At 39.0% G+C, this 23999-nt stretch overlaps 1 protein-coding gene across 1 annotated transcript in view; it reads right to left on the bottom strand.

Moving 5' to 3' along the window:
* Positions 1-15412: 15412 nt before the first annotated feature.
* Tmc1 (transmembrane channel like 1) overlaps positions 15413-23999 on the bottom strand; it is a 200393-nt gene continuing 191806 nt past the window's right edge. The window contains exons 17-20 of the mRNA XM_035441572.1: positions 22385-22624; positions 19798-19923; positions 15604-15682; positions 15413-15472 (exon numbers count right to left, since the gene is read on the bottom strand). Of these exons, the coding sequence (XP_035297463.1) occupies positions 15413-15472; positions 15604-15682; positions 19798-19923; positions 22385-22624 (505 nt within the window). The remainder of the gene's footprint in view (positions 15473-15603; positions 15683-19797; positions 19924-22384; positions 22625-23999) is intronic.

Genomic DNA, 23999 nt, shown 5'->3' with positions numbered 1-23999 from the left:
ATGACCAAGTCCCTTTGTTGTACGCTGATTTAGGTATACATCTAGGAACAGTATAGCTGGATCACATGGTAGTTCTATTTAGTTTTTTGAGAAATTTCTGTTGGGTAGCCATTTCCTCTGACTCAAAATATTCCTCTTCCAGAGGGAAGATCAAGTCCCATGAGATTTCAAGGAGCTGAGAATGTCTCAAGATGCTCAAGTATGTACGTGCCTAAGATTGTCAAAGCAGCAAACAACTGTTGGGGTAAAGAGACTTTCTTGTGAGCTGCCTGCAAGTGGTCCAAAGAGCTCTGCGATGCAGCTGCCTTTGAGTCATCCATGCTGTCATAAGTAAATCGTCACCTGTGCTCTTATACACAACTCCAATAAACTCACTAGGTCACTAACCTAGACCTGGGTGGAATTTAGTTGTTGTAGATGCCCTATCTTGGGTGACTGGGCATTTGTTCATATCTCTCCAGGGAAAATTCATGCAATAATCTCCATAGTGATTTCCGCAGTGGTGACAGCAATTTACATTCCAACAAGATAGTGCAAGGGTTGCTTTCTGGCCACTCACATTTTCCTTAACTGCAGTTGTTTCTACAACATTTATAAAGCAGTGTTTACTTCTCTAAAGCAAGTAAAAGTAGTCTTTAGTAATTAAATCCCTTTCAGGGAGTACTTTTTACTCTCCGTGGGGTCTTAAGCAATCAAAATCACTCAAAGCCATGAACTAGAAGCATTCATTTCACAGCAGCTATGTCTTACGTTGAATGTACCCCCCTCAAATGCACCTCTCCATGACCTCTCAAGTACTGCCCTGAAGCAGCTCCATCATACTAAACTTATTGTATCCTACTTTAGTGACTCCTAGTTGAGGATTTTTTAAATTGTGCAGGCATTTGTTTATTATGTTTCTCTCTGTAATGGCTTATTGTTTGTATCCTCTCTCTAGAAAAACATCTGCTATTTGATGCTGGGTTCCAAACACTAATCCAGTGTCTGGCATTCATTGGCCATGATCTTTTCTGACCCAAATGGTAGTGTTATTCACCTTTCCTAGAGACCAGATGAGGATATGTGGATATCTCTCCTCCAGTGAGATTAGAAACAGTGAGTCACATATATCTGTCTCTGCCATTGGTGAGGAAAGACGGCCCAGCACACACTTGATGGAAAGAGACAATGGACTCCTCTGAAGACTGTCATCAACCACAGTGTGTATACTTGAACATGTGTACAGCACACACATACACACACACACACACACACACACACACACACACACACATGCATGCATGCAAACACAGACACACACACTAAAGAAATACTAATAAATAAATAAAAAATGTGGAAAAGAGGGAAATGATAATTATCTCTGTTGAGCTTCGGAATAGTAGTTGAGAAACTGGAAAACATGTCAGCCTGGCCCTGAATGTGACTCCAAGATTCTCCCCTAAAAAGTGTTACTGGATTTTGCCAAGAACACTTAATACTGTTCATTAATTTTATGGATATTTGAAATGTGCTTTTCTTGTTTCTGACCCAACTCAAAACTCTAAAATCTGCATAAAAGTCACATCATTTTGAAAACTGGGAGAAGTGTTAGTGTGCTTAGTTCTGGGGCCAGGCCTCTTCGTACTTCACAGATCAGTGCACACATCAGTTTAAGCTACACTCATGAAGCATGGGACAAGCATGTTTAGGAAAAAATATGTGCGTGACAAAAAGCATTTTGTTTTGTTTCAGGAGTATAGGTCTAAGAAACAGTACATGTCAGAACTGAACCCTGACATTGCCTCAAGAATAAGATTTGTACATCCCAGAGAAGGACCCTGGCATGCTTATAATATCATTGACCACACTGAAACAGAGAAGGCAATGCAAAAGTAGCCCATGCATGTCTGTAGCACTTCCCCCACACTCCACATCATCAGCCAGACAACTAAGATAGTATCAAGAGATACTATCTTCCTCAGTTACAGTTCAAGAAACCTCCTGGGCCATGGCCTCTCTAGACATGGCAATTCTTCAAAATCATTGTTATTTTAATCAAATTAAAAATTAAAATCCACTTTCCTGGATCTTGCCAGCCCTTGTTGGGGTTCAGAACAAATGCTAAGGGTAATAGACACTGGCAGTATGCAAACTTTCATCTCATGTCTGGAGTCCACAGTTTCGGATTCGAGTGTCAGGTTCCCTATGTGGCTTTTCCTGTACCCCTGCTTTGCTCCTCCTTCTGTCGTTAGTTCCAGTACCTGGGAACTACCTGAAACTGGTTGGTGTCATGAGAAAGTCAAGATCATTTCAAGTGTGCAACTACCTGTGCTTCCAAACAGCCAGTAGATGGTTGTCACTGAGGATTGATGCTCTTTTCCCAGGAGGCTGTGCCAGGCTTTGTTTCCCATACACCACAGCTGCATCATGTGTGTTCTACTGCCTCAGGACCACCTCCACGAACAGCTCCATCATTTTTACCTGCAATCTCTACCTCCTGAGGACTCTAACCTAGCCCACTACCACATGAACTCAGCAGCAATCCATCACTCTAACAAAATATCCAAGGGAATCAAACCACTTAGAGCTCATGTCTGAGAAGAAAAAGAAGTAGAGGGGAGGAGGCCAGAGTCCCACAATGCACTCCGAGAGATCACTTCTACTCACCTAAGTACTCCTCCATAAGCCCAACCTCTCTGAAAAATAGCAACATGGCCCTTGGGAGACATTTAAAATCCGATCTTTTCCTGATTTCCCACATGTCCTTGCTGCTGGGGAAGCAACCAGAGATGTCAGAGTGCCAGAAGATTTCCAAAGACCTAAATTCTAGTTTTTAGAACAAATAGAGCTCTCACCAAAACTTCTGCTATAAGTTCAGAGCCCTTTGGAATGTAACAAAATAGAAATAGAAAATTGCAGGAACACAAGCCACAAATGCAAGTGATAGATCTCAGTAAACTGCTTAGCAGTCACATTATCAAAGAAAGAAGAATGATGAAATTAGTTTCACTGGTGTGTTTGAATTAACCAAATGTATCCAAAAGTGTCTCTTCATAATGAAACCTAGAGCTTAAAAGCTTATTAAATATATGCATTAAATTAGATGTGTCCTGGTCTTCAAAATATAGTATACAGTGTGTGTTTTGTTTTCACTGAACACTTAAATTTCCAGCCTTGTTGTAAGTACTCAAAGGTCACAGGTAGTTAAGGGAGACCATACTGGCTGATTGGGCTAAATGCAGGTGAAAGAAATCATGTTGCATAACCTCATTGTCATATGGAAAATTCAGACCCAGAGATGATACACGACTTCCAAATGTAGACAACTATGCCAGAACAGATCTTAGCCTAGGCTCCTACTAAAGATCCTATCTAAAAATAACTACAAATTCATCAATTGTTTTTATTAAACCTCTAAAAAGTTAGACTTTTTAATTCAGCAAACTCTTCCTTGCAATTATTTCTCAGTTAAACTTCTCTAAATTCTCTAAAACAATTCTAAATTTTCATATACTCCAATACATCTATTGTTTCACCCCTTTGGCTCTGTTCCTCTCGAGAACAGACCAATGCAAACTGGAATCTTGCTGTTTAATCTAGAATGGCAGGCCAACAAGCTCTTGGGATCCATCTGTCTCCATCTCCTGGTACACGCCGACAGCCATGCTGGGCTTTTTACCTAGGTACTGGGGATTCAAACTCAGAACCTCATGACTGCACAACAGACAATCTTATACATAGAGCCATTTCCCTAGACCTAAACTTTAACTGATTATTCACTAAATCTCTAAAGTTAAAAGAAATATAATTCACAAAAAGGGAGTTTGTGGGTGATGTCACCTCATTGTGACTTAACTATGGGTTACTTAGTACTCAAAGATTTGAGAAATCATTTCATGGATTTCCACAAGAAACCACAGTGGACATGATTTTTTTTTATTTGTCTTAAAGATGATATGATTGAAGCTTACTTAATAAAGGAAATGATCCCAGGTCAAAAGACTAATAATAATACAAAAATCAGTGGCTGATGAGTGACAATAGTCAGGAACAAAGTTGCAAAGCAAATCTTAGCAGCGACTTCAGATTTATGCTTCCAACCACCAAGTCACCTAAGTCTACAGAGATGAAACACATGGCAGTTCCACTGTGACACAGTTCAGTGGAGGGATATTTCCAGTGGGTTTGATCTATTGTTCACCGAGATGAACATCTCTCATAAATTCATCTTGTTCTGAGATTGGTTGTGAGGTTCAAGTTTCCACTTTTGTAGCAGGCTCATTTTCATCTGCCAATGGGTCTATCCTATTTGGTAGCCATTTATACAGATTGAATTCCATTTCCAATAAACTTTGTAAGTCTGAGGTCAGTGATTCAAGTACCTTATTTTTCAGCTCTGTTTTTTTCAATTATCCTCACCACATTTGACATAATGAGATGACAGAAAAATCTGTCTTACTCTATGCAGTTTGGTCTGCTTTAGCAAATAAGTGATTTCTGAAAACTTGCACTAATCCATTTCCATGATCGGCTGCTATTATCAACTATTATCGATTTTTAAGCAATACCCAAGTGGAAAAGGAACTCTGATCCCCAGAAGAAAAGAATATAACACGTAGGATTTTAGCACTCCTGGACTCTACCCTGTTAACTGTGATAATTGATGAGGGAAGCCCATGATCACTGTGCATGGTGCCACCTTGGACTGGTGGTTTGGGTGCTATAAGAAAGCAGGCTGAGCAAGGCATGAAGATCAAACCAGTAAGCACCCTACCCCCATAGTCTCTGCATGAGCTCTTGTCTGCAAGTTTCCTGCCCTGACTGAACTGTGTTCCATAAGTGTAAGTGAAATAAGCCCTTTCTTCCCTAGATCGGTTTTGGTCCTGGTGTTTAATCACATCAGTGAAAGCCTAACTAAGAAAGACATTAAATAATTTCCTTAAAATTAAGCAATATGTGTTGCCATTGATTGCTTTAGTATTTAAAATAAGTATTCCCATATTGGTGATATCTGATAGATTAATATATAATTTAAAAATTGGGCCAGAGAGATGGTTCAGTTGATTAAGGTATCCGTTCCTAAATTTAACAACCTGAGTTCCATCCCTGGGACACACATGGTGGAAGAAAAGCAACGACTTCTAATAGTTGTCCTCTGACCCTCATTTGAAAGCTATGAGATGCACATGCCCACACACATACAAAAATGCAAACAAAATAAATGTAAGGATGCAATGAAAACAAAAGAAACAGGGTATAACTGATGAAGAAAGAAACAATAAGGAAGAAATTGAGTAGCTGCCATCTTCTGGACTCTGGCTACAACATCCCTTACCCCAAGCCGATAGGAAGCAGTCAGATATGGAAGAGCAAGTCTATGCCAATGAAACTTGGTAGGTAAATTTGCAGGTCCAGAAGACCTAAATTCAGAGCTTCCCAGATTTGTGGACCTTCTAGAAAACTGTAAGGGCAATATGCTACCATGATGCCACACATCACTGTCTATGTGGAAGCAGCACCTTCCTCCCAATCCTAATAGAAATCATGCACTTAGAACTTCATTTTTGAAGATTAATTTTCTAAAATAATTACAGATACTCTTATGAAAATTTGGTGGTTTTTTCTCCTATCTGAGGTAATTAATAATTTCTAATTTTCTTGTCCACTCATCCTCCTTCCTCCCTTAAATATTATGTCTGTGCAGAATAGTTTTGTTTGTAGAGAAAAATTCTCAGAAAATGGACTATGATAATGAGGTTCTCCAGATATGCCCAGCTTCGGCCCATGGGCTACTACAGCACAGGAAAGCTATGAATGTGACCAAGAAAACATAATAAACTCAATTAAAATAGTTTTTGCATTTTTTGGTAACTTCTATAGTTGACCATGAATTTTGTAGATGACAAATGTCATGTCATGTTATACTGTCAAAATTAGACATGGGTATAGGAGACAACTCAATGGGTAAAGTGCTTGTTGCAAAACCAGAAGACATCAGTTTGAATCTTGACCTGAATTCAAATAATCTACAAGCATATGCAAGGGTGGGTGTAGAGGCACATGACAATAATCCCACCACTGGAAAGGCAGAGACAGCAGAATCCCAGAAACTGACTGATCAGAAAATTTTTGAGCTCCAGGTTTACTGAGATATCCTCTCTCAAAAAGTAAGGTGAAGATACTTATGTTTGAGTGCACATACCTGCACACACAAACACACATACACATGCACACAAGCACACACATACATGCATACAAAATAAATTCAATATTTTAAAAACGGTTGGCCATGAGGAACTAAGTGATAAATCTGGTCAAATATTCTCAAAGGCTCTATGTATAATTACAACTTCAGAGTTTTACCTAGAACATGGAAATCCCAATCTGATTTTTTATAGCATTTTCCCCTGTTTTCTTTTTTGGCAAAATTTCCTGGTGGCCCATCAGGACCTCCAGATCCTGAAGAGCTTTAAATTCAACTGAAAACATTGGATACACTGTGAGTCAATTTAGATGACCAGATAGTAATTTGTTATGCTATAAATTACTTCATGACTTCATTTGAATTTAAATCATTTCTTTTTGCTTGTACATGATGCCAACAGACTGTTCTGGAAGGAATTTGCCTGATACCTGCCAACATGGAGAAGATGTTGAAAGGTCACAGTCATGACTCCTAAGGTTTTCTTTTGAATGATAATATTCACCAGAGAAATGTGGCCTTTGTGAATAGTGACAATAAAAAAATATCAGTATAAGAAAATTTAGGTAGTCTATCTGTCTTATTTGGGGAAATAATTTTGGACAAGTTATGTTTAACAATAAATATATTGTTATACTCAAAGCAGAAATGCAATTGTGACCAAATGCTTTACATATCAAATAAAATATGAAAAGTATGCCTATACAGATGACACTTTGGCTTGGTTAGCAAAAATAGGTAGTACTTGATTTCAAACAGTGTTTAAGAGTTGGTGTATAGCCATGCTGATGCCACTTAAGATTCTTAGAACCTTAGATAGTTTCTGAAAGAAGTACTCACGTAGCCACAAATAAAACAGCATCATGAGAGAAATTCAGTGACTGCAAAATAAATGCTATAAAATAGCAAACATATTTTAAGTATTAAGAAGTAATGTAAGTATAGCAATAAAAAACTGTCTTGAAATATGAATATGCTGACATAAAAGTCTATACTCAGTGCTTCTGCACAAAACTGTTCTAAAAGGATGTAACTTAAAATTTGCATATAATATTCAAATCTAAACCTACACCTCTGCAATAGTGGAACTAATTAGGCTACATTATTTTTGAGTAGTTTATAGTCATTAAAATATTCTGGAATGTGTCCTATGGCATTGGATATGTTAAGAGAAGCAAAATGAAACTAGATATGCTTTGTGAACTAAACTATTAGTTTTTAAGTTATGGTTAAGTCTCAAAGTCTTCCAAAACCTTAAGTGCAAACATGCACCGAACACTAAGAACCCCAGCCAAACCTTAAATGCCCTCCACTGATTATGAGATTGATGACTGACTTATATACCTTCATCCAGCAGCTGGTGGAAGTAGAAGCAGACACCCATAACTAATCACCGATCTGAACTGGAACCTAGATGCAGAGAAGGACCAGTGAAGAGCACAGAGGTCCAGACCAGGCTGGTGAAACACACAGAAACAGCTGACCTGAACATCCGGGAACTCTTGCTCCCCAGTCTGATAACTGGAATACCAGCATAGGACTGATCCAGACCCCAGGAACATGGAACTGATCCAGACCCCAGGATCATGGGTTTCTGTGAGGAAACCTCAGAAAGCTATGGGACCTCCTGTAGAAGCCCAGAATTTATCCCTAGTGGACTTTGGGAGCCCATTCCATATAGAGGAATACTCCCTGAGGCAAGACACATGGGGGTGGGCCTAGGCCCTATCCCAAAGGATACGAAAGACGCTGATGACACCCTATGGAAGGCCTCACCATCCAGGGGAGCAGAAAAGACATGTGACAGATAAGGTTTTAGTTGGGAGAAGGGTAGGGGAGGATGGGTGGGAGAAGGGAACTGGGATTGTCATGTAAAATAATCCTGTTTCTAATTCAAATTAAAAAGTTGGAAAAATAAATAAATAAATAAATAAATAAAAAGAACCCCAGCCAAACCCATTCTTAAGCCTCTCATATTTAAATCCTGTTGAATTACTCTTTTGGTATATGTATCTGTCTCTAGGTCTTGTGGGGATCTATTAGAATAAGAAAACAGGTTCAGCTGAACATTTTTAATATAAATCTATGGATATAGCTTAAATTATATGCCCCTGTGAGTGAAGGAAATCATTCAAGGAGCATGTTGAAGTGCAGTTTATTTTTTCAAACACAGCAAATCTCTCCAGATAAACAAGGTTATTTTGCATATATTTATCAGAGATTTTTTTTATTCCTCTCTGAAAGAAGAAAATTTACAGTCTAGATGTTTGTGCTTCCTTGTCTTAGATGTAGGAAGAAAACAGAAGTGAACTCTAGCTAAGTAGCCAAGTGAAACGGTGTTCAGAACAGCTTTGAAGCCAGTACTCACTGCCGCAGACACTTGTCCATGGAGACAGTTGTTGCAGGTTTTCTTGTCCCACCAGGCCCCACCGTCCTTCTCAGCCCCAAGTAAGCACACAGAGATGTTACATTAATTATTAAAGTGTTGGCCAATGACTAGGGCTTCTTATTGGCTAGCTCTATCTATTCATCAACCAATAAGGGAAACATATATACAGAAGGACATCCTCATCAGGCAGTCATTCAGACACGCTTTCAGTCACTCTGAAGACTGAAAGATTACAATTTGTAAAAGATGCTTAACTTAAAACAGGAGTGTTGTGTAAGTGCTCTAAATACCTAAGGTTGATTTTTAATATGTGAAAAGACTGAAACTTAGCAAATGAAGTCTGAATGTTTATAAGATTACAATAGTTTCTAAAAGTATGCTGAGTTAAAAATATGCTATCTTGCCCGGCATTGGTCGTGCACGCTTTAATCCCAGCACTCAGAAGGCAGAGGCAGGTGGATCTCTGTGAGTTCGAGACCAGCCTGGTCTACAGGAGCTAGTTCCAGGGCAGCTTCCAAAGCCAGAGAGAAAACTTGTCTCGAAAAAACAAACAAACAAACAAAATGCTATCTTCTCTTCACCCTTAAGAAATAGCTCTAGAGCAAGGGTGACATTCACTTCTGAATTTGGTGACATAATAAACTATTTCTCTGTATTACCACACTGTACACAAACAACCCTTGTAGAAATCAGTGCTATCTTTATTTACTCATTTGCATTACAGTCTAATGATAACGAAGTCTGGCAGGAGTTAGTCCATTTCTTACATCCTAGAAACATTTTCCATGCAACTAACACAAGTCTTTTCCTTCATAAAGCAACTGCAATAAGTCAAATTGATTCAATTTAATTAGCAAGCATTTATGCAGTGCCCAACTGTGCACAGCACTGTACGAGACATATAGAACAGTGAGAAGATATGATCCCTGCTCCTAAAGAGCTACAGTCTAGATAGGAAAGATTAGTCATGCATGCAAGAAACAATCAATAAACAAAGTGAAAAATAACATCAGTACATAAGCTACCCTGAGGATATAACATTCTAAGGAATCTCATTAGGAGAGTGGCATGATTGGGAATAGAAGCTATCTAGACGAGGAAACTGGAGGAAGTAAGTCAAGAATTGGCAAGAAAACAGTATGACCATTCCACATTCAGAAAAAAGATTAAAGAGAAGGAGTAAAGTCAAAGGGCAACAAAAGTCTGAAAGTCACCTGCAAGGATGAAGGTTGCGTCAGCTCTGGAAAGGGATGCTGTGTGTTACAAGACACTACTGAGGTTACAGCACAAGATGTGGAAGGCACTGAGTGCTATCATTCAGTGAACTCAACCTTTAGATAATCATAATGTTTAAACAAAGCTATAAACTAAAGTTCCAACTAAAGGCATGCTTTCCTAAACTCAACAACAACAACAAAAAAAGCCAAGAACCACCACAGACTACAACCATCAAGGGATGACCACTGGAGGTTAAAAGAGGGTACTCTGACTGGACACCTGTCACTTGTGCTGTCTTCTATTGTTGAACTCATAAAAGTCCAGTTTGTCTAAGAACCACATGACTCCTTATGGTGACAAACTATTGTTAAGTCATAACTTCAGGGAATATCAACTTACATGTGACATTTCTCCTGAAAAGATTCTTTCTTTTTATACTGAATCCAGCTGTAAATACAAGCATATGTGAGGGCTGATGGATAGAAAGACAAAAAAGTAGGGGAGAGATGCTATATTTTTAAAGTGAGCCAATTCTCTTAAAATTAATATTGTATCAATATGACATTCATATATGTGAGAAAGAAGTCAATTCTATCAATCCATGAATTAATAAGAAAAGGAGTACATACAAAACAGTCAATGAATGATCACACTGAGTATCTCATGCAAATAGTTCTAAATTTAAAGGGTAAAACAGTGCTATTATAGCCCCACTCCCAATTTAAGAAACTAAATCTGTCTGTAAGAAGAAAGTCTGTATGAGGAAATGTTGACTTTTTAAAGTTTCCTATCAATTATACCGAGTATTTTTTATCACTAGATCACACCCCCATTTAAAATCGATTTGTTTGAGACCATGTGGGGGAAGCAAGAGAGAAAGCATCATAACCCAGCCAAATACAGAATATGGTGAGATTCTTCTTGCTCAAGGAGAGCTGATGATCCCTTGATAAATGGTCGTGACCTTGGCTGTGAAGACCAATCAGTGGTAGAACACAGTGCGGCAGTTCGCCAATGCTAGTTCACTGGCCCATCCCGTCGAAGCTCTCTGTATTCAAAAACAGAAGTGAAGAGCACTTCTGGGCCTCCCAGAATATTTGATAAAGTTACTGGCCGCCAGCAGCTGCAGCTGTTTAAAACAAGAGTGAGAGATGAAAAAAAGGCGAATGAAAAATTCCAGCTCTCCGTGCACATAATGATTCTAAATGAGGTAGTTTCAAATCTATTATCTTCACAATTTGTTCCACTTTACAACAATATTTGGAATTTTATAGTCAAACTATCTCTATGTCATTTTACAAAGTTCTCACAAATTCTAGAGAAAGAATGAAAGTGATACTTATTTAGTACATAATTGCTGTTTATGCAATAAATATAGAAATCCATTTCTTTTCATTTTCTCAAATACGAATTTCTTTTTGTCATTAGATACTCAGTACACATTTCTCAGTAACTATAACATTAAGGGAAGCAGTTAATTATCATGTTATACATTATATCATTATTTCAAGCAATAAAGATAATAGTAAATCTTAACTAGAAATCAAGACATTCGACTCGAAATTTGAAAAATTAATCTCATAGCATTAAATTCCACAGACGCACTATCGGGATGCATCTAACCCTTCATCTCTTGATAAAACTAGGCAATGCTCCAATTTTATTTTAGGCTCAGTTGTAGGGAGGAAATGCTGTCCATGCCCACTTGGGGGCTGGCACAGGTGACACTGACCACACACACTTGGGCATGGTCAGAGTGAAGTAGCAAGGCTTTAAATATGAGGGATGAACGCATGCAGCTCTCTTTTCCCTCTCCCGCCTGGCTGTACAGGACTGGCTCTGTTGCATGAGTACTTCCCAATAAACCATCTGTTTTCAAACTCGTTCTGACTCCATTGAGATCTGCATTAATTTCATTCCAATCCCCAAGTATCTACCTGTGTGAATTAAGCAGAATCATCACAGAGAAAAACAGACTCACTGACCTCTCGGTGTAGAGTAATATTTGCCCAGACTGTGAAGGTGAGTGCACTGGATTGAACAAGCACACTTTGGGAGGGAGTGTGAATGCCTGTCATGGAGAAGAGCAGTGATTTGGGGACGAGGAAAACTAGTAACTAAACAAGGGACTCATCAGTCTGAACAAACAGAAATCCTAAACCACTAGAGAAAAAAAAAAGATGAGGAGCAACAGAATTTACACTGAAAAATCTCCAAAGATACAAAAGTTGTTCTAGAAATGAAGAGCCAAGATATGGAGAGGTTTCAGCTAAGAAGCAGTTAGAAGATGGATGAGGAGGGGAATGGTGGTACATGACAGAATCCCAGGACTTCAGAAACTGAAGACTCAAGGCTAGTCTTGAGATACCTAGGAAGTTTGAGACCAGTCTGAGCTGTGCAATGAGTCCCTATCTCAGAAAGCAAATGAAACAAAAAGACAATCATGGCCTCAGTTCAATTTCCCTTCTTAGCATCAATGTTTACTTTCTTATCCTGGCAGAAGACTGATGGACTTTCTTTTCCTGGAAAAGGTAAAACAAAGGTGTTCAATACCTAGAAAACTACAAGGAGTACCACAGTGATGACAAGAAGCTCACATGAATGATTTATAGGGTAGGCTGAAGTTTGGTGGTGACTTTTCTGGGACATGTAATGTGCCTGGGAAGTAAAGATACTGGCATGGGCGTTCATGGAGGTCTTTGTGCATGCCCCATACATATACTCAGAGCATACAAACTTGTTTTGTACTTTGGATGTCAGAAGCCACAGACAAGCAGAGGGAAGGTGGTAACGGTGGCCTGTGTCAGAGGAAGACAAAGCCGCTTACGGAAAGTAGAGCATAAAGCAGAGAAACTTCAAAGAGGAATTAGTATTTTCACAAGGACAAGACACCTTTGTCTTCAACAAGAAGGGGATGCTATTTATATACTAAGGTGGTTTGGCAAAACTCAATCCATGGTATCTGAAGTGAAAAGACCAAAAGAAATTTTGAAATTTAAAACTAAGAAAAAAAAAAAAAGCAAAAAGATGGAGAACTGGCCCAAGATGCCAAATACTAGGAATTCCACAAGCAGAAAATGGATAGAAAAAAAAATCACTAACAAGTAATTTGAGAAAATTTCATGTAGTTAAAGGGCCTGAGTTTCTAGAGTGGTGGTGCCTTCTGATAAGTATACAAACAACAGAGATAGGATGTGGAAGAGTGTGATTGGATGAGTAGCAGATATTTGAATACTGAATTAGTGAAATATAGAAAAATGTTAATTTTGAGAAAATTAGTATGTGTAATGACCACATCCCAACCCAAACAAGTGCTATGGGAAAAGTACTTAGAGAGTAGATGCAGAAGAATCAAATCCTTTGCATTAGAATCAATAATTATTTAATAATAAAAAGAAGAGGTAAAGAAACGACAAAAACATGCAATTTGGAGATGATTACATCAAGAACCAAATAAGAGAGCTGAAAAAGTTTGCATTGGTGTACTTGGGTTGGGAAGTTGAGAGCAAGGCCCAACTGTCTGGAATAAGGGAAAAGGTGTGTTGTAAAAGAGTTCATAACCGTGTGCATCTGGGCAGTGCTCCTATGTAGCATTGGTTAGGAAATGACTAGTTGGCAAACTGTGTATCACTGGCATCACCCATGTCAGCTTCTCCTGATTGATGCTACATTTCTCCATGCTGGGAGAAAAAAATTAATACTTAAAGCTTAACGGAGACAAGAAAGTCATGTCTTGAGTCATGCTCTTTGGGACCATCCAGCATTTCCTCCCTTTTCTTAAACTGTCGTGGTCCCTTCTCGGTGCACTTTGTGCAAATCAGGAAGGCGAACAACCTTATCTCTTGAGACAAGTCCTCATTGGCTGCAGCCGCCCACTATACTCTTGCCCAGATCCAGCTTCTGGCTGGGATGATTGGTGGGGGGTGGAGGGGGGTTCTACCCAAGTAGGCTTTGCCTAAAAAGAGAAGATCCCACAGAATTCCAAGGAAAGAAATCCCATAGTCATTTTCAGGAAGCTATTCAAATTCAAAGCTCTGTTCTGTTGGGAGTTAGTCTGTGGGCAAGGACTTGGGTGTGGATCCAATACTACCATGGTACAAGTTAGCTGCAGCCAAGGCAGCCTTCTCTTGAGTGATTCACATGGAAGTGGGCTTGGGCTGAGCATGTTCTAAGTGCAGGATTTAAAGTGCAAACTGGGGCTGACTGATGATTCAGACATGTGATCCCAGCTCTTTTAGAGTAGCAATTTCAAGGCCACCTGGGGTACATCCTGAGTTTAAGGCCAGCCTGATAAACTTAGACCTTGTCTCATAACTCAAAAAAGACAAAAACAAACAAAAAAACAGAAGCACCAGTTTGTAAGGAATGAAGCAGGAAGTTTCAAAGGGCAGTGATAGATCTTGCTCAACACAAGGCCTTGGAGTTTTAACCTCCAGTTCAGCCAAACCAAAAGCAAGTACTTGGAAGCTTCACAGGGCCTTGTTCATGCGGCTTAGTAAATGTCTCTTTTTAAAATTAGACCAATTCTAGTTAAATATTTTCAACACTACTTGTAGGAGGTTAACGTTTTACTACTAGAAAGAATTTTAAAAGTTAGGAATGAAGTTAGAAAGTTAGAAAAGTTGGAAAAGATATTCATTCAAATTATTCAGTATCTTTTTGCTGTCACTGTGGTAGTGGTGGGGGTGGGGGTGATGGATCAAGACCCATCATTAATTTTTTTGCCAATGAAAGTATCCTTTATTTAAACAATGATGCACTTCCTAATCTGCAGGGGATTAGGTCCACTGTCACCACCATAGATACACAAGTCCTCCTTGTAATACTGCTGAACAGTGACGGTCAATAAAAAAGGCTTTATTCCCAGTACATTTGCAGTTTATCTTTTTTCTGAATATTTTCAACCCATAGCTGGTTACATCGGTAGATGCAGATACTCAGCAAGTGGAAGGCCAATTGTATTTTAAACATTGAAGAGGTTTTAAAAGCAGTGTAGCCAGCCTGCTAACATACAACTGCAATCCTAGTTGTGTGATAGAAGCCAGAAGATTGCAAAGTCAGGGAATAGAGTGACTACAATGCCAGCCTTGGAAACACAGTGGCAACTCAGTTCAAAATAAACCAATAAAAAGAGGCCTAGGGACACGGTTTTGTAGTACAGCACTGGATTGATCCTCAGTGCCGAGAAAATAATAAAAGTGAAAGGTGACAGGTTAGAAAAACTTCTGATGGTGAAGACAAGACAGTGAGTTCAGAAGAGGATTCCTTGGGTACCCTCCCAACTGTCCCACTTATAAAACTAGTCAAAGTAAGTCCTGTGGTATTTGCTATTTGCACATGACCAGACGGAAATATTTATCATTTTCTGTCAGGTTTTAAGATGGTTTTTTCATCTGTGGTCCTAAGTTGACACTGTTGAATTTTTCCATCCTATTTTTTCTAGTCCTTCTCCCATGAAACAGAAACCAAGTCCTGGGGTAGAAGCTTGAGAAGATCTTAGACATTGGATGGTGTGAAGCATGAGATAAGCTGCTGAGTACCATGATGAGCAGGCCATCAAATGTCTCATGTGGAGACAGGAAGAGTGTACTCTTAGGAACACAAAGCATCTAAACAAACACATATCACCAACCTGCTCGAGCAGCTGCCATTTTCTTGTTTCGCAGTTTGTTCTCCAAAGCTTGCTACACAATAAAAAAAAAAAAAAAGAGAGAAGACTACATTCACATTTCTTCTACTTGACTTTGGTAAAGATGTTATAACACACACACACACACACACACACACACACACACACACACCAATTATATTGTACCATTTTCATCTTCTTTTTTAGATCCAGATTTGCTGCTTTCTGGCCCTTGGCAGTAGCATTGAGATAATAGATGGTCAATCTAAATTAAAATAATAAAACAGAATAAAATAAAATTGATGGCATTTCTCAGTTTCCCATTATCCTCAATGATACTATATTAACCAATGCTAGCATACAAATGGATACAAGGTCTTTTCTAATCAAAAGGTGAATTCTGTGTGTAAGAACTGGAGTCCAGAGAAGTAAAGATGTGTACTTAGCATCTATGCCTGGAGATTGCCATTTACTTAGGAGAGAGACTGAAGCAAGAGGATTTCATGTGCACTGGCTAGGCTACATTGCAAGCTCAAAGCCAGGATTGGTAAGGAAGCTTAGTTAGACCTTGGGGATATAGTAGCAGGTAAATTGTTTATCATGAGGAAAGCTATAGGTTTAATCCCCAATATCACTGAAATAAAGTATAGTTAACATTAGACAACAATTAGGACAAAGCCAGAAAGTTGGCCCAAAGGTTTTGAATGTGCCACCTAGTATGCCATCCATCATTCCATGGGGCCCAGTATTAGCTTCTTAGAAGTGTATTACCATCAGCTTAAATTCTAATTACAGTGCCCTTCTGAACAATGACAATAGCATCAATGAATACAGCAGATCTGCTGAGGTTTGGCAATATGTTAAATGTTTATATGAAAATGAAATTGACCGCACACTGGATAAGGGGTCCAGTTGCTTATTTATTATGGGAAATTACTCACAAGAGAAGCTGGTAACCCAGGTTAGCCTCCGCAGCCTTCTGAGACCCAACCGGAGAGAGCATGTGTCCCTGTCCCCAGCCTTTTATTCCACCCACCTACTATATACCTGTGACCACACCCCAAAAGGGCAGGTCAATACTACAGGTACCAGGGATATCTCCCTACAATTTCCCTTTTAATCTAAAGAAAAACTTTAGTTTTGAAACAAAACTAAGTTGTGTCAAATATATAAGAGGTGCCTGGGATATCTCCCTACATTTATACCTTGAACTCCATATTTGGCCTTTTAGCCTTTATGACCAAGACTACAATCCTCAAGGGCATAACTTCATTAACATGGATCACCCCCCCTCCCCGACCATTGAATATAATATTTGCATTTCTCCCTCCCTCAAAAGGAAACTATTTCACCAAGGAATAATTTCAGATTTTAAATGTCATTTACATTTCTAGAAAAAGCAAATTCCAGCTCAACAATTCTGACAAAATAAATATCCTCATTTTCTCTTTGGGCAAAATGAACCAGCAAAGGGGGACTGTAGTAAAAAGGAAAGATAGCTTGTGCTGGCCTCACTACAAATAACTGGAGATTAAACACATTTCCTCTGCCCACCCACATGCCAGAGACGACCCTTTATGAGCCATCTGGTGCTGGCAGCATAACTATTGACACGGTTTAGTTGGGTTTATCTCTCATGTGGTTAGCTAGAGTTTGCCTGAAATTATATATATGAAAACATCTGGGGCAGCATCTGGCATGAAATTCTATCCCTTTCCTCTCCTGTCCTCCTGTCCTCTCTCTCTCTCTCTCTCTCTCTCTCTCTCTCTCTCTCTCTCTCTCTCTCTCTGTGTGTGTGTGTGTGTGTGTGTGTGTGTGTGTGTGTGCAATAAGAATTTTATTGGAAATGTTTCTGGACATAGATGAATGAAAATCTCTCTTTCACAAATCATTTTCAGTTCTGTGATTCCCTATGCATCTTAAATGAGTGTGCCTTGCATACACTTCCTTGCCTCACATTCACTGATGGCACTTACAGAAAACCTAAATTCTGTGTGAATACTGAAAACCATCCAAGTGGATTTAATATAATCTACTGGAGAATTGTAACATTCTCTAATTAATGGTAATAAAAATCCACGCCAATTGTTGGGGCCTCTTGAAGAAGAATGTGGGAGCATGGCTTTGGAAAAAGCAATTGAGTGGTAAACTGCAATGTGGATTTAAGTCCACAACTTAGAACAAAATTCAGCCCCCTTGAGGACACCTTTTTCACCCTCATGCTGCCACTTTCCCACTGTATCAAGTACTATGAAACTACGGCTCACGCATAAGAGCCAGCACCCTAGAGTGCTTTCCTTAGTTCTTGAACCAAGAATGTTCTTTAGATTTTATTTTATTGGTTTTTTGAGACAGGGTTTCTCTGTGTAACAGTCTTGGGTGTCCTGGAACTTGCTTTGTAGACCAGATTGAATTCACTGAGATCCACCTGCCTCTGCCTCTCAAGTGCTGGGATTAAAGGTGTGCGCCAGCACCACCCAGCTACATCTCTAGATGTTTAAGTATTTGTCATGATCAATTTTTTTCTCTTGTCCTCCACCATCTACTTCTGGATCTTTAAGAATATGCCCTTAGCCTGCCTGATATGCCAAGTTTTGAGCATTGAGCCGTAAGTGTCCTAGGATAGCTACAGATAAGGCTCAACACCTGTGTAGTCTACACTGTTGTGTTGTAGTGTCAACAGTTTTTGGACACCATGAACCATTCCCTGCAAGTGACTTTTAGGTCGTCTGATAGTTCCACTGATTCCAAACGTTGTTGACGAAAATGAGCTGAAGGAACCAAAGCAAGAGGGAGTAGTGACTCTTTGTCACACTAATGAACCACCTCAGATCATCCAGGAGCAGATCATCCTTGTGCTAATGACAATGTGATTAATGCAGCTCTTCCTTATGATTATTTTTGGTAAAAGTTAGTCACTGTGGGGTACCTAAGGCAACAGAAGCATAAATTCCTGAAAAGTTTCCTGCATCTTTAGAGATAGGCATTCCAATAGTGTTGTCCCTTTGTTTTAAAACAAGTCTCACAATAAATTATGAACATAGTAGCAAAAGCTGCCCTTTGTGGTTGGTCGGTCTGTCTGTCTGTCTGTCTCTGTGTCAGACCAGATCTCATCTGTACAATAAAAGAAACTTGGAAACCAAAGGCTTCAGGATCCTTATTAACCTGTTCTCAGAAACCACACTCTCAAGAAATTATGGAGAAAGAAAATCATGGGCCACGTAGTGAATGATGTTTCTAACATGCTTAATCTAGAGACCCACTCTGATTCTTAATAAGGTTCTATGATTTATAACAGTCATCTTGCTTACTGTTGAGTTAGCTCTGAGTTAGCATCTCTCCTATCTGGAAGGTGTGGCCATATAAAGGTATGGACATTGAATTTACTGGAAAGGTTCTGTCTGTGTCCCACTTTACCTGTCAGTATGCACCTCACTTGGGACCGAGCATGTTTGTTAATTTATAAAAGTGAAAACAGGCCTTTTTCTCACCCCTTTCTGTGACTATGAGCATGAAAAGGCCACAAGGAATAGTTACAGTAACTAGGTCAGCATCCAGCTTGTTTATTTCAAGGTAATTGGAGTTTCAGCTCTAATTTTTGTTCAGTCCTCCACATCAGCCTTGTGGGTAACAGCATTCTTGGAAGTGGATTCATGCTTGATGCCCTTAACCTAAAGCAGCAGTGATTCCAGACTTTCTCAATAGGAGGGGCTAGCAGGTGAAGAGGAGAGTATTTCTCTTAGTTCTTCCAGAACACAAATATTTTGTAATGCCGGAGCCCAAAGTCCAAAGCCAGTAAAAGGAAAATACAAACAAAATCCTTCTGTTCAATGTCCTTTTGTAAATCACTCTGACTTGGCAGGGATAGTCTAGGTTAACTGGGAGATGCTCTGCTCCTCTGACTCTGTTACTATGGATGCATAGTTATTAACAGCCCTCTGAGGAAAAAAAAAAAGAATGGATTGGTTTTTAATTCTCCTTAGGCCTTTAGCCCTAAAATATAGCCTAGCGGATCCCCAAGGGGAATATTAACACAGAGGCTCATCATTTCTGTATTCACAGCCATCTGCTTTATGGAACAAGAGGTGGGGGTCATGCTTTGAGGGGAAACTCAACATGCTGATTAGATTTAGCATTTAGCATTGATGTTTCCCTTGCTTTAGCTGTTTACTGATAATTATTTTCGTTACTTGGGAACAAATCTTATAATCCTAGGGAGACAGATGCAGATGGCTGTGAATCGCATCCAGCAGGAGCAGAAGATGGCTTTCGTCATTTTGTGCCCACCATCATGTAGTCAGCAATGCATTTGGTTGGGTTACAACACAACCCTTTGGGGAGGAGAAGGGACTCAAAGGGAGCCCGAGAACAAACACATACGCCATCACCAGAACGACAGCAATGACCAGGCCGGGGTTGGAAAGCTGCCTCAGGATCTTGGCCATCCAGCTTGGGAAATCGTGTTCCAGGGTCTCACCAATGACTTCAAACATCCTGTTTTTACCACTGGTGGAGGTAGTGGGGGGTTGAATTTAAAACAAAGATAAAACACATGGTTACAGTGAGATAAGAGAATATTTCTCCAACACTACATAGGTTCTCTTGAGGGTTAAGATCTGATAGTAAACGACCCATCTACTCTGATCACACCTTGTTAACAGAAGAATACAACATGAGCAGAGCAGACTCATCCCAATACACACACTTAGGGAAATTACAGCTTCAGAAGATTTTTTAATATTGTATTTCTAAAATTTTGATTGAATGGTATTTTATGTGTGGCCAATAAATCGCTCCCAAGCCAGCTGCTCTGGGAGGAAGCTCTCTCTGAACTCAGTATGCAGTACACTCAGTTTTTAATTGGCTTTGGAACTGAACACAAGATATAATAGACTGGTGAAATAAAATCTACAAATAACCCATCATCTCATTCCACACCACAGCTTCTACTCATTTCCCATCAGACTTCACTTATCAGAGGTCTAAGTGGGCAGCTGCACTCCTGGAGAAGGAGCCTTGCACCCTCAGGTCTCTGATGCTAGACAGCTCCCAGTAAAAACCAGCTAAGGGTTTAGGTTAGAGGAAAATCAGTTTCTCTGAACCAGAACACTGAGAGCAGTATGTTTCAATTTTGTGTGAAGTATCTGGAATCAGTGAATTATTCATGGTACCAAGTTACTCCCTTGAACATGTATTACAGATGTTGTAATTCACACAAAAGTGAAATGGACATATTTTCAGTTTAAAAGTTAGTATAGTATTATATATGTTTACTTTTGGTTTTTAATCATTTAATATTTAAACAAAATGGATATGCTCCATAATCCCAAGATCAGATGGAGTTTTTTGGATTTTTTTCCAACTTCAGATTGGGCAAATACTGTCTTTTAACAGACATGGTGTGGCCTCAATTAGTTATCAGACTATGGATTATAGTTTTGGTTTTTCTCTAAAAGAGGGTAGTTATTCATGGTCACTGCACCTAAATGTGCAAATCAGAAATTTACTATGGCATTCTTGCCAAAATCAGTGTAAGTTGGTATTGCTGAGGAGCCCAAGAAGCCAGAAAGCCAGAGGGAATGCAACTTAATTAGCTAAAATTGTACAATTGTAGCATGTTTCTGCCTGGTAATTCAAGTCTGAATCCAGCTGTGTCACAACCAGCTTGGCATTTATGTTTCCCTCACTTTGCATGAAAGAGCAAAGGTTCTTTCCAGTGTTTTGCTGGGGAGATGAAGATCATATTCCTAGTAAAAGATTAAAACACCTTTAAAAGGTATCTGAGATACAAAAATCACATGGGTGAGTTTCAGCCAATGGAAGACTTTTCAAGGGCTTGTTATTTGAGTTTTGCTTTCAGATTAAGTTATCAGCTTCAAGACTGTAATTTCCTATTTCGTCTCCAGATGTCACTGTCTGCATTATTTATTTCAGCCCACTTGCCAACAGATATGTGAGCATATGTATCTTGCACATGCACACAAAAGTAGACAAGCAAACACTTAGAGAAAGACAGAGAGATGTGGAAGGATTATTAATGTCAGTTTCCAAAGTTTAATAGACACCAGCTAGTTCTCAAGTATTCTCAGAAAAATAACTGAGATAATTCTGTTAGTGTGAAAACATGCCCCCTTTTATAGTTAGTCTTGGGCACCAAACCTTCTGACTTGAGAAATCTCTTGGGTGTGACAGCACAAAGGGACAATTCTATTTGACCATTAGATGATTGGATCTGGCATTTACATGGCTTCATGCCTTCACATCCTCTTCATATCAAATGCATGCTGGCCAGTAACAACATGTAGCAATAACTGGGGGACTCGTGATAGGCTCATGAGTAGCTTTAAGGGAATGAAATCCTGTCCTCAAGATCGCAAAGACACTTCTTCCTGGGTATAACTATAGAAAAGCTAGCTTTAGCGAGGAAAGTGCTTTCCTGAACCTTGATTCCTGATTTGAGTGACACATGGGTAGAGAACAGATGTGGAACTAAGGAGCATACCAATTTTCAATTCATGGAGTCCTTTTGAATCACAACTCTCTTTCAATGTGTATCATTATTTAATGATTCCACTTATTATCTGATGGGTGGGAAATCTATTTTTTCAAGGTCCATATGAAATCTAACCATAGCTGATTTATTTGTGTATGTAATGTTATAGCATCAGGAAAACACGTCTAGACTAGAAGTGTCAAGTGTTGCCCCTGGCTCTCCCAAATATGAAAACAACAGGACTTGGCATTTAGATCGTACCCTGACAGAATATTTTCCTTTTATGACTATCAAGTGAGACAATAGATGGGAATTGTCTGAGATGGCCTATATCACATGATGGCATGACTACCAAAGAATCTCATTTCTACCAATGACAAATGTCATGTTTTTAAAAAGTCTGGACAGTGAGTGGCCATTCCCATTTCATCCCAAAATGAATACTGTGTTCCAGGCAAATCTGAAATATGAGACCTGAAGGGCCCACAATCAAAAGATGGCGGGAGGGAGACGATCATGTACAGGACAGGCATGGTGGACAAGAAGAGGATGAGCAGCAGCATGCCAAGGTAGAAGTTGTTGGATCTGGAAGCTTTAAAGACTCTGGCCTCAGGAACATTGCAGCACATCACAGCCCAGCACTGGAAATACATGGATGTGTGGAGCCGGAGGATGTTGATGCCTGGAAGGCTAGGGGCAAAGAAGGAGCCCATCCTAGAAAGGAATCAGAACACTGCTCAATTCCAAGTCCATTGCCATGTTGCACAGGCCTGCTCATTTTACATTGCTCCTCTTACCAAAATCAAAAACCATGATGCTAAACACAACCATAAAGACCACGTCTATAAATAGTCCTGACTAGCCTGTTCCCACCTTCTAAATATGTTTTACCATTTCCCCTATTTGTGTGTATTTTATGTAATTTCATAGAAATTGACATAAACTAAATCTGTTTCATTAGCAAATGCAAAAACCAAGAGTAAACAAATGTCCTAATTCTTTTGCTTCCTTTTTCCTCCTACTCTTAGTAAACTCAATTCCCTCCAATATTCCTATCATTGACTAGCATATTTCAAAATAGAAGTTTTCAAATAATATACCTTTAAGGGATCTCCTTCTGTTCAAACAAACTGTACATTTGGGTTAGCCACTTTTTCCACAGATAATTTTTGATAGTGAAAGAGAAAAAAGAATGTAATGCTATTTTATTTTCATAGCAACTATGGTGCTTTAGAGCTGACAGGAAACATACTGATATCTAACATTAAACTGAATTCCATGCTATCTATCTAACTTAGTTCTTATTAATCTAGAAAACACACTGATTCATGTATCTGGCTTTTAAAAAGTACTGTAAAATATTATTTTTGTACTGGAACTGTTTAGGTGATATCATTTTTACTTGCTGTCTTAGTTGGTCACTCCAGAAAAAGTAATTTCAGATGGGAAAGTTCCTTTGCTCAGTAATCTGAGTTTCAATGTATCAGTCAAAACCAAGAAAGAACGCTGTACATATTTCATAAATAAAGTACAGCCCCATTTTTTAAATTGTCCCAACTATAAAAAAGCATTCAGAACTTTAGTTGAACACTTTGTATTTTCTAAGTGCACATAGTAACTGTTTAACTAACTGTGGTAACTTTTAATTGTCTCCCTGACACAAGTTAGTATCAGCTGGGGAAAGAATATCAATGAGAGATTGTTTAAATCAGGCTGACTTGTGGGTAGATCTGTGAGGAATTATCTTGATTACATTACATTGGAAAGACCTTCCCACTATGGGTGGCGCCATTCCCTAGGCAAAGAATCTTGAACTAAAATAAGCATATGTATTTATGTATTCATTCATTGTTCTCTGCTATGTATTATAGATGGAATATGACTAGATTTTTTTTCAAGTTCCTGATACCTTGACATCCCTGATATGATGGTATGTCACCTGGAACTGTGAAATATAATTTGTCATTGGTCCTACAAATTTCTTTTGTCAGGGTATTTCAATCATAATAGGGAGAAAAACTAAGAAACTAAGCCAATGAAAATTTTGTATACTAAAGAGACATTTTTTAAGCAGGGAAAATGAAATTAT

Source organism: Cricetulus griseus, chromosome 3 (genome assembly GCF_003668045.3).
Source record: "Cricetulus griseus strain 17A/GY chromosome 3, alternate assembly CriGri-PICRH-1.0, whole genome shotgun sequence".
Lineage (NCBI taxonomy): Eukaryota > Metazoa > Chordata > Mammalia > Rodentia > Cricetidae > Cricetulus > Cricetulus griseus.
Note: the sequence above shows the minus strand (reverse complement) of the source record. Positions and strands in the feature narration are given on the sequence as shown.